At 53.8% G+C, this 11,676-nt stretch overlaps 1 protein-coding gene across 1 annotated transcript; it reads left to right on the top strand.

Moving 5' to 3' along the window:
• Positions 1-127: 127 nt before the first annotated feature.
• On the top strand, positions 128-7,098 carry bloc1s6 (biogenesis of lysosomal organelles complex-1, subunit 6, pallidin). The gene is made up of 8 exons (XM_056412994.1): positions 128-147; positions 3,470-3,508; positions 3,781-3,910; positions 4,159-4,246; positions 4,336-4,422; positions 4,513-4,640; positions 6,682-6,712; positions 6,802-7,098. Exons 2-6 carry the CDS (start codon positions 3,502-3,504, stop codon positions 4,630-4,632), a joined length of 432 nt encoding a protein of 143 aa, XP_056268969.1. The 5' UTR covers positions 128-147; positions 3,470-3,501; the 3' UTR covers positions 4,633-4,640; positions 6,682-6,712; positions 6,802-7,098.
• Positions 7,099-11,676: the final 4,578 nt, after the last annotated feature.

Raw genomic sequence — 11,676 nt, 5'->3', positions numbered from 1 at the left:
CTAGGAGAGGAGGTATGTTAGCCTAGCTCTACCGACAGCTACTGACCAGGAGGGGAGGTATGTTAGCCTAGCTCTACCTATAGCTACTGACCAGGAGAGGAGGCATGTTAGCCTAGCTCTACCGACAGCTACTGACCAGGAGAGGAGGTATGTTAGCCTAGCTCTACCTATAGCTACTGACCAGGAGGGGAGGCATGTTAGCCTAGCTCTACCGACAGCTACTGACCAGGAGGGGAGGCATGTTAGCCTAGCTCTACCTATAGCTACTGACCAGGAGAGGAGGTATGTTAGCCTAGCTCTACCTATAGCTACTGACCAGGAGGGGAGGCATGTTAGCCTAGCTCTACCTATAGCTACTGACCAGGAGGGGAGGCATGTTAGCCTAGCTCTACCGACAGCTACTGACCAGGAGGGGAGGCATGTTAGCCTAGCTCTACCTATAGCTACTGACCAGGAGGGGAGGTATGTTAGCCTAACTCTACCTATAGCTACTGACCAGGAGGGGAGGCATGTTAGCCTAGCTCTACCGACAGCTACTGACCGAGAGAGGAGGTATGTTAGCCTAGCTCTACCGACAGCTACTGACCAGGAGGGGAGGTATGTTAGCCTAGCTCTACCTATAGCTACTGACCAGGAGGGGAGGTATGTTAGCCTAGCTCTACCTATAGCTACTGACCAGGAGGGGAGGTATGTTAGCCTAGCTCTACAGACAGCTACTGACCAGGAGGGGAGGTATGTTAGCCTAGCTCTACCGACAGCTACTGACCAGGAGGGGAGGCATGTTAGCCTAGCTCTACCGACAGCTACTGACCAGTAGAGGAGGTATGTTAGCCTAGCTCTACCGACAGCTACTGACCAGGAGGGGAGGCATGTTAGCCTAGCTCTACCGACAGCTACTGACCAGGAGGGGAGGCATGTTAGCCTAGCTCTACCGACAGCTACTGACCAGTAGAGGAGGTATGTTAGCCTAGCTCTACCGACAGCTACTGACCGAGAGAGGAGGCATGTTAGCCTAGCTCTACCGACAGCTACTGACCAGGAGGGGAGGCATGTTAGCCTAGCTCTACCGACAGCTACTGACCAGTAGAGGAGGTATGTTAGCCTAGCTCTACCGACAGCTACTGACCGAGAGAGGAGGCATGTTAGCCTAGCTCTACCGACAGCTACTGACCAGGAGGGGAGGTATGTTAGCCTAGCTCTACCGACAGCTACTGACCAGGAGGGGAGGCATGTTAGCCTAGCTCTACCGACAGCTACTGACCAGGAGGGGAGGTGTGTGAGCCTAGCTCTACCGACAGCTACTGACCAGGAGGGGAGGCATGTTAGCCTAGCTCTACCGACAGCTACTGACCAGGAGGGGAGGCATGTTAGCCTAGCTCTACCGACAGCTACTGACCAGGAGGGGAGGCATGTTAGCCTAGCTCTACCGACAGCTACTGACCAGGAGAGGAGGCATGTTAGCCTAGCTCTACCGACAGCTACTGACCAGGAGGGGAGGCATGTTAGCCTAGCTCTACCGACAGCTACTGACCAGGAGAGGAGGCATGTTAGCCTAGCTCTACCGACAGCTACTGACCAGGAGGGGAGGTATGTTAGCCTAGCTCTACCGACAGCTACTGACCAGGAGGGGAGGTATGTTAACCTAGCTCTACCGACAGCTACTGACCAGGAGGGGAGGCATGTTAGCCTAGCTCTACCGACAGCTACTGACCGAGAGAGGAGGTATGTTAGCCTAGCTCTACCGACAGCTACTGACCAGGAGGGGAGGCATGTTAGCCTAGCTCTACCGACAGCTACTGACCAGGAGGGGAGGCATGTTAGCCTAGCTCTACCGACAGCTACTGACCAGGAGAGGAGGTATGTTAGCCTAGCTCACCGACAGCTACTGACCAGGAGGGGAGGCATGTTAGCCTAGCTCTACCGACAGCTACTGACCAGGAGGGGAGGCATGTTAGCCTAGCTCTACCGACAGCTACTGACCAGGAGGGGAGGCATGTTAGCCTAGCTCTACCGACAGCTACTGACCAGGAGAGGAGGCATGTTAGCCTAGCTCTACCGACAGCTACTGACCAGGAGGGGAGGCATGTTAGCCTAGCTCTACCGACAGCTACTGACCAGGAGAGGAGGCATGTTAGCCTAGCTCTACCGACAGCTACTGACCAGGAGGGAGGTATGTTAGCCTAGCTCACCGACAGCTACTGACCAGGAGGGAGGTATGTTAACCTAGCTCTACCGACAGCTACTGACCAGGAGGGGAGGCATGTTAGCCTAGCTCTACCGACAGCTACTGACCGAGAGAGGAGGTATGTTAGCCTAGCTCTACCGACAGCTACTGACCAGGAGGGGAGGCATGTTAGCCTAGCTCTACCGACAGCTACTGACCAGGAGGGGAGGCATGTTAGCCTAGCTCTACCGACAGCTACTGACCAGGAGAGGAGGTATGTTAGCCTAGCTCTACCTATAGCTACTGACCAGGAGGGGAGGCATGTTAGCCTAGCTCTACCGACAGCTACTGACCAGGAGGGAGGCATGTTAGCCTAGCTCTACCGACAGCTACTGACCAGGAGGAGGTATGTTAGCCTAGCTCTACCTATAGCTACTGACCAGGAGGAGGCATGTTAGCCTAGCTCTACCGACAGCTACTGACCAGGAGGGGAGGCATGTTAGCCTAGCTCTACCGACAGCTACTGACCAGGAGGGGAGGCATGTTAGCCTAGCTCTACCTATAGCTACTGACCAGGAGGGGAGGTATGTTAGCCTAGCTCTACCTATAGCTACTGACCAGGAGGGGAGGCATGTTAGCCTAGCTCTACCGACAGCTACTGACCGAGAGAGGAGGCATGTTAGCCTAGCTCTACCGACAGCTACTGACCAGGAGGGGAGGTATGTTAGCCTAGCTCTACCTATAGCTACTGACCAGGAGGGGAGGTATGTTAGCCTAGCTCTACCTATAGCTACTGACCAGGAGGGGAGGTATGTTAGCCTAGCTCTACCGACAGCTACTGACCAGGAGGGGAGGTATGTTAGCCTAGCTCTACCGACAGCTACTGACCGAGAGAGGAGGTATGTTAGCCTAGCTCTACCTATAGCTACTGACCAGGAGGGGAGGCATGTTAGCCTAGCTCTACCGACAGCTACTGACCAGGAGGGGAGGTATGTTAGCCTAGCTCTACCGACAGCTACTGACCAGGAGGGGAGGCATGTTAGCCTAGCTCTACCGACAGCTACTGACCAGGAGGGGAGGCATGTTAGCCTAGCTCTACCGACAGCTACTGACCAGGAGGGGAGGTATGTTAGCCTAGCTCTACCGACAGCTACTGACCAGGAGGGGAGGCATGTTAGCCTAGCTCTACCGACAGCTACTGACCAGGAGAGGAGGCATGTTAGCCTAGCTCCACCGATGCCTCCTCTCCTGGTCAGTTGCTCAGTGATAAACGTCCAACTGATCGTTTCCATACTTTTCTTTCAGGTCAAAGCAGCAGCCCGGTGGAGGAAGAGGAGATGGAAGGTGTGTGTCATAACAACACGGGTCTGTTACTCATCTCAAGGGTTCAGCAGCAATACAAAAGGTCAACGTGTGGTCAGTGTGGTGCAGACCGGCGACTGAAACCAATCAGTTGGTGCTCAAAGTTGTACGAGTCGACTAAACTTGTGTTTGTTTCGAGGCCAGACGAGACGCAATACTAAATATATGGCGTATAATATTACATAAAATTGGGCGATACAAATAAAAACTGAACACGATATATATATATATTTATTTGCCTCTACATTCCACAGACCTCCAGCTGGCAGCGCCGGACTCATTGCGTGTGGAGAGCTCTGTGTTTGTGGACCAGCTCACACAGGGACTACTTTCTCACTACCTACCGGATCTCCAGAACTCTAAACGAGCCCTCCAGGAGCTCACGTGAGTCCTCACCAGCAGCTCAAATACGCGTCCACATTTCAAATGATCGCGTCTACTTGTAAGAGACATTATTCAAGTGTTGGCTCATCATGTAGAGCACATGTCCATCGAGGAGGTCGTGTTGGGTAGGAGAGAAAAGTTGTGTGTGTCATTTAAGTTAATACACTCATTGTCTGATTAGTATGTATATATATGTAGTATGTATGTATGTTCTAGATGTTAACTTGTGTGTGTTTTGTGTCAACCAGACAGAATCAGCTGGTCCTATTGGACACTCTGGACCAAGAGGTCACCAAGTTCAGAGACTGTAACGCTTTACTGGACCTCGACTCACTGGTACCGTGGGACTGAACTCTCTTTTTCTTTTGTTTTGTTGTCTCCGCCTGGTGACAGGAACGCGTTGTAATCCCGTGTGTGGTCTTTAGTTTACAGAGGCCAAGGTTTACCACAATAAACTGGTGACCATAAGGAAGGAGATGATTGTGCTCCACGAAAAAACCACCAAGCTAAAGGTACCTCTGATTTCACCGCAGACGTTCAGGCAGAAGAGCGACAAGACGCTCAACCGCCAACCCACAGTTCCTCTTTTGTGTTGCTCTCAGAAAAGAGGGCTGAAGCTGCAGCAGCAGAAGCAGAAGGAGGAGCTGGAGAAGGAGCAGCGGCGCGAGAAGGAGCTCGAGAGAGAGCGGCAGCTTGTGGCCAAACCGGCAAAAAGACATTAGGACCCCAAGTAGGTCTACTGTGTTCTGGGGTCATGCCAAGGTCATGCATCATGTCTGCTGTGTGCCGGGGTCATGCCAAGGTCATGCATCATGTCTGCTGTGTTCTGGGGTCATGCCAAGGTCATGCATCACGTCTGCTGTGTGCCGGGGTCATGCCAAGGTCATGCATCATGTCTGCTGTGTGCCGGGGTCATGCCAAGGTCATGCATCACGTCTGCTGTGTTCTGGGGTCATGCCAAGGTCATGCATCATGTCTGCTGTGTGCCGGGGTCATGCCGAGGTCATGCATCACGTCTGCTGTGTTCTGGGGTCATGCCAAGGTCATGCATCATGTCTGCTGTGTTCTGGGGTCATGCCGAGGTCATGCATCACGTCTGCTGTGTTCTGGGGTCATGCCAAGGTCATGCATCACGTCTGCTGTGTGCCGGGGTCATGCCAAGGTCATGCATCACGTCTGCTGTGTGCCGGGGTCATGCCAAGGTCATGCATCACGTCTGCTGTGTTCTGGGGTCATGCCGAGGTCATGCATCATGTCTGATGTGTTCTGGGGTCATGCCGAGGTCATGCATCATGTCTGCTGTGTTCTGGGGTCATGCCAAGGTCATGCATCATGTCTGCTGTGTTCTGGGGTCATGCCAAGGTCATGCATCATGTCTGCTGTGTGCCGGGGTCATGCCGAGGTCATGCATCATGTCTGCTGTGTTCTGGGGTCATGCCGAGGTCATGCATCACGTCTGCTGTGTTCTGGGGTCATGCCAAGGTTATGCATCACGTCTGCTGTGTGCCGGGGTCATGCCAAGGTCATGCATCACGTCTGCTGTGTGCCGGGGTCATGCCAAGGTCATGCATCACGTCTGCTGTGTGCCGGGGTCATGCCAAGGTCATGCATCACGTCTGCTGTGTTCTGGGGTCATGCCAAGGTCATGCATCACGTCTGCTGTGTGCCGGGGTCATGCCAAGGTCATGCATCACGTCTGCTGTGTTCTGGGGTCATGCCAAGGTCATGCATCACGTCTGCTGTGTGCCGGGGTCATGCCGAGGTCATGCATCACGTCTGCTGTGTTCTGGGGTCATGCCGAGGTCATGCATCACGTCTGCTGTGTTCTGGGGTCATGCCGAGGTCATGCATCACGTCTGCTGTGTGCCGGGGTCATGCCAAGGTCATGCATCACGTCTGCTGTGTTCTGGGGTCATGCCGAGGTCATGCATCATGTCTGCTGTGTTCTGGGGTCATGCCGAGGTCATGCATCACGTCTGCTGTGTTCTGGGGTCATGCCGAGGTCATGCATCACGTCTGCTGTGTGCCGGGGTCATGCCGAGGTCATGCATCACGTCTGCTGTGTTCTGGGGTCATGGCGAGGTCATGCATCATGTCTGCTGTGTGCCGGGGTCATGCCGAGGTCATGCATCACGTCTGCTGTGTGCCGGGGTCATGCCGAGGTCATGCATCACGTCTGCTGTGTTCTGGGGTCATGCCAAGGTCATGCATCACGTCTGCTGTGTTCTGGGGTCATGGCGAGGTCATGCATCACGTCTGCTGTGTGCCGGGGTCATGCCGAGGTCATGCATCACGTCTGCTGTGTTCTGGGGTCATGCCAAGGTCATGCATCACGTCTGCTGTGTGCCGGGGTCATGCCGAGGTCATGCATCACGTCTGCTGTGTTCTGGGGTCATGCCAAGGTCATGCATCACGTCTGCTGTGTGCCGGGGTCATGCCGAGGTCATGCATCACGTCTGCTGTGTGCCGGGGTCATGGCGAGGTCATGCATCACGTCTGCTGTGTGCCGGGGTCATGCCGAGGTCATGCATCACGTCTGCTGTGTGCCGGGGTCATGGCGAGGTCATGCATCACGTCTGCTGTGTGCCGGGGTCATGCCAAGGTCATGCATCACGTCTGCTGTGTGCCGGGGTCATATATGGTGGGCAGATGTTGGTGTTGTATTAAAATGAAAACGGGATTGATAAACTTTTCTTTTTACAGGATTTGTACAATGTTTAGTTGCCAAGCTGCTTTTATTTGATTGTATTTGTTTCCATTGGGATTGTTAGGAATGAACTTGGCTCCAGCGACACTGTGAAGGTGAGTGTGGATCTTCGACATTGATCACAAACCAAAGACATAAATCATCGATGCTGCTACTTCCCTCCTTCGACCTCTGATGACCTCAGACTCCAGAAGTTCTTTGAGGGGAACAGAAGTCTCAGACTCATGGAGGAGAATCAGCGAGTGGCTGAGAGGCCGAGGTCCGCCGACCAGCCGCTCCTCGCCGGTCCGTTTGTTGAGCAGACCTTCCAAGAGGCCCAGGTCCACTTGCAGTCCGCCAGCTGACCCACAATCCTTTGTGAAGAAGAGGTTCAGGATGCATGGTCCGTCCCGATTGAACGTGCATTGCATGCAACAGACTTTATAAAAGTAGCTGCAGTGCGGTCCATAAGTACAATTCAATAAATGTGATTTTGAACTTGTTCCTCTTTTCACGTCTCTTTTTGGTTCTTTGTGAACTGTATTAAACATTTCTGTCCACCAGGTGGTAGCAGAGAGCTGATGTTGCTGATGAGCGCACCACCAGGAAGACAGTCGATGAGTCTCCTCTGGACTAGCTCTTCACAAACATGATCACCTGGGGCTGGTATTTAAAAACTTGTAATCCAGATCATAATGATCCGGAAAACCAGATCCCCCTGTCCTCAGCCACGGATCAACCTGATCTATCCCGGTATTTCAAAACGTTGCCGGATTGGATCAGAGTGATCCTGGTACCGGCAGATTGGGATGTCCAAATCTGGCTCCGCCCCCTGGATCACAGACGGGAAACAAGAAATGGAGCACATCTATTGTCTCTAAATAAGACTGTTGAGACCACCGTGTGGTCACCAAGGGGTCCAGACCCTCCTGTGGTCACCAAGGGGTCCAGACCCTCCTATAGACCACCGTGTTGTCACCAAGGGGTCCAGACCCTCCTATAGACCACCGTGTGGTCACCAAGGGGTCCAGACCCTCCTATAGACCACCGTGTGGTCACCAAGGGGTCCAGACCCTTCTATAGACCACCGTGTGGTCACCAAGGGGTCCAGACTCTCCTATAGACCACTGTGTGGTCACCAAGGGGTCAAAACCCTTCTATAGACCACCGTGTGGTCACCAAGGAGTCCAGACCCTTCTATAGACCACCGTGTGGTCACCAAGGGGTCCAGACCCTCCTATAGACCACCGTGTGGTCACCAAGGGGTCCAGACTCTCCTATAGACCACCGTGTGGTCACCAAGGGGTCCAGACCCTTCTATAGACCACCGTGTTGTCACCAAGGGGTCCAGACCCTCCTATAGACCACCGTGTGGTCACCAAGGGGTCCAGACCCTCCTATAGACCACCGTGTGGTCACCAAGGGGTCCAGACTCTCCTATAGACCACCGTGTGGTCACCAAGGGGTCCAGACCCTTCTATAGACCACCGTGTGGTCACCAAGGGGTCCAGACCCTCCTATAGACCACCGTGTGGTCACCAAGGGGTCCAGACCCTTCTATAGACCACCGTGTGGTCACCAAGGGGTCCAGACCCTCCTATAGACCACCGTGTGGTCACCAAGGGGTCCAGACTGGTTTCTGATGTGTAAATCCCTGAACACTGATGTGTTTCCTTGGACCAGAACCAGGACCCGGGTTGTTGGGTCTGTGAGGTACGTGGTCTCGAGGCCCAGAGCGCCTCATTAGAGTCCTCATTGGACCTGTTGCTCCAGCAGGAGGGGGCGTGGCCTCCGAGGCCCTGTGGATCCAGCAGGAGGGGGCGTGGCCTACGAGGCCCTGTGGATCCAGCAGGAGGGGGCGTGGCCTACGAGGCCCTGTGGATCCAGCAGGAGGGGGCGTGGCCTACGAGGCCCTGTGGTTCCAGCAGGAGGGGGCGTGGACTACGAGGCCCTGTGGATCCAGCAGGAGGGGGCGTGGACTACGAGGCCCTGTGGTTCCAGCAGGAGGGGGCGTGGCCTACGAGGCCCTGTGGATCCAGCAGGAGGGGGCGTGGCCTACGAGGCCCTGTGGATCCAGCAGGAGGGGGCGTGGACTACGAGGCCCTGTGGATCCAGCAGGAGGGGGCGTGGACTACGAGGCCCTGTGGTTCCAGAGCTCTCCAAGCATTTGCTTTTCACTCGTCTCTACTTTTAGAAAGTTGTCCGTCGGGGAAAACACAAACGCCCCCGTTCACCAAAACCACGAGGAGTCCAGACACGGAGGCCTTCCTGTGTCAGTAAACACGGGTCCAGACGGGAGGGGGGCGGCGGTCACACCGCCTCGCCATAACAGGATGTGGTCCTCGTGGTCTCGGCCCACACCGAGGGGATTGCATCATGTTGTTGTTCCCTCTAGGTCGGACCCGGTAGGCCATGCACATTGGTGCCGTGTGCAGAGGAGGTTGGAAGGAACGTGTGTCTGTCTGTCTGTCTGTGGAGAGCGTTAGTCATCAGGGTTATTTGACTCAGGCTCCAGGAGACTTAACTAAACATTTCAACCCGAGTACAGAGTTTATTTTTATTTGACTACTTAATCATCATTTCCACTTCATTTCAGATCTTCTCCGTGTACTTTGTGACATGTCTACACTTTAAACTAAATACACTGTTTACATCTGAAGGTCATGAGGTCATGTGAGCTGTGTTTTACTCTGGAGGACAAAGGAAGCATCAACACTCGCCACACGTTTCCTTTTATAATATAAGATGTTCATGAGAGGATAACTGATGACCCTGTGTCTGAGCTTCAGCTAGAGAAGCAGCTTCTCTTCTATCTGCTCCGTGTCTAGAAGCAGCTTCTCTTCTATCTGCTCCGTGTCTAGAAGCAGCTTCTCTTCTATCTGCTCCGTGTCTAGAAGCAGCTTCTCTTCTATCTGCTCCGTGTCTAGAAGCAGCTTCTCTTCTATCTGCTCCGTGTCTAGAAGCAGCTTCTCTTCTATCTGCTCCGTGTCTAGAAGCAGCTTCTCTTCTATCGGCTCCGTGTCTATAGAAGCAGCTTCTCTTCTATCGGCTCCGTGTCTATAGAAGCAGCTTCTCTTCTATCGGCTCCGTGTCTAGAAGCAGCTTCTCTTCTATCGGCTCCGTGTCTAGAAGCAGCTTCTCTTCTATCGGCTCCGTGTCTATAGAAGCAGCTTCTCTTCTATCGGCTCCGTGTCTATAGAAGCAGCTTCTCTTCTATCGGCTCCGTGTCTAGAAGCAGCTTCTCTTCTATCGGCTCCGTGTCTATAGAAGCAGCTTCTCTTCTATCGGCTCCGTGTCTATAGAAGCAGCTTCTCTTCTATCGGCTCCGTGTCTATAGAAGCAGCTCTCGTGGAGTGAGCCGGGCTCTCGTTGTGTCCCTCTGGGCAGACCAGTGGCCTCAGTGGGTGAAAGTCCTCACAACATCCTGGTCCTCTGAAGGACTTGTGGTTTCCTGGCTCCTCTGTAGTAAAAGCAGTAAATATAGCAAACAGAGTGGCGTTGTGGTGGAAGGGAAAGATGATGTGATGTTGTTGTTCTCGTCGGTCGGGAGCAGAAGGAAACAGGAGGCGTGATGTTGAAGGACGCTTGTTGTTCCTCGTCTCCTGGTCCGTGGTCCTGTCTCTGTGTGACCACGCCGGGAGAGGAGTGTTCGGCTGGAGCCTCATCGTGGTGTCTATGAAGACCGCACCTACCGGGTAACTTGGAGAGGATCTGTGTCTGATCCTTGTCCTCTCACTACTGGGGTTCCTCAAGGCTCCGTCCTGGGTCCCCACCTCTTCCTCTCACTATGGGGTTCCTCAAGGCTCCGTCCTGGGTCCCCTCCTCTTCTCTCTGTACACAAATTCTCTCGGCTCTGTCATTCGTTCGCATGGCTTCTCCTACCATAGCTATGCTGATGACACCCAACTGATCTTCTCGTTTCCACCGTCCGAAACACAGGTGGCGGCACGAATCTCTGCCTGTCTGACTGACATCTCTCAGTGGATGTCTGCTCACCACCTGAAGATCAACCCTGACAAGACTGAGCTACTATTCCTTCCAGGAAAGGCTCCCCACCCACGACCTGACTACCACCTTCCCCTGCTCTGTGTTGGCCCCTACCCGGACTGCCAGGAACCTCGGGTGACACTCGACAGTCAACTCTCCCTGACGGCCAACATCGCTGCGACGACGCGTTCCTGTAGGTACATGCTGCACAACATCAGGAGAATACGTCCTCTTCTTACTCAGAAGGCGGCGCAGGTTCTGATCCAGGCTCTGGTCATTTCACGCCTCGACTACTGCAACTCCCTCCTGGCTGGTCTACCTGCTAAGGCCATCCGACCCCTGCAGCTCATCCAGAATGCAGCAGCTCGACTGGTCTTCAGCCTCCCGAAATTCACCCACACCACTCCGCTCCTCCGCTCTCTCCACTGGTTACCGGTGGCTGCTCGCATCCGCTTCAAAACACTGGTTCTTGGTACCGTGCTCTAGACGGATCGGGCCCCGTCTACATCCGGGATATGGTCACACCGTACACCCCGGCACGTTCGCTCCGCTCTGCAACAGCCAATCGACTTGTGACTCCTGCGCCTCGAGCTAACCGCTCTACATCCAGACTGTTTGCTGTCCTGGCTCCTCAGTGGTGGAATGAGCTCCCCACTGACATCAGGACAGCAGAAAGTCTCTACATCTTCCGTCGGAGACTGAAAACACACCTTTTCCGACTATATCTGGATTAAAACACAGATTAGCACTTCAGTGGCACTTAGATAGCACTTACTTATGGTACTTTTGTAGTTCGACTATGTTGAGGAAATGTTACTTCCTGTATTCTTGTTGTTCTTAGTTTGTACTCTAGGTTGAAATGCACTTATTGTAAGTCGCTTTGGATAAAAGCGTCTGCTAAATGACATGTAATGTAATGTAATATTTGAGGGGGGGGGGGTTAGGGTGGAGCCTCATCGTGGTGTCTATTTTAGGGGGTTAGGTGGAGCCTCATCGTGGTGTCTATTTGAGGGGGTTGGGTGGAGCCTCATCGTGGTGTTTATTTGAGGGGTTAGGGTGGAGCCTCATCGTGGTGTCTATTTGAGGGGGTTAG

The sequence above is a fragment of the Pseudoliparis swirei genome, chromosome 4 (assembly GCF_029220125.1).
Source record: "Pseudoliparis swirei isolate HS2019 ecotype Mariana Trench chromosome 4, NWPU_hadal_v1, whole genome shotgun sequence".
Classification (NCBI taxonomy): Eukaryota; Metazoa; Chordata; class Actinopteri; order Perciformes; family Liparidae; genus Pseudoliparis; species Pseudoliparis swirei.
This window is presented reverse-complemented; position numbering and strand designations above follow the sequence as displayed.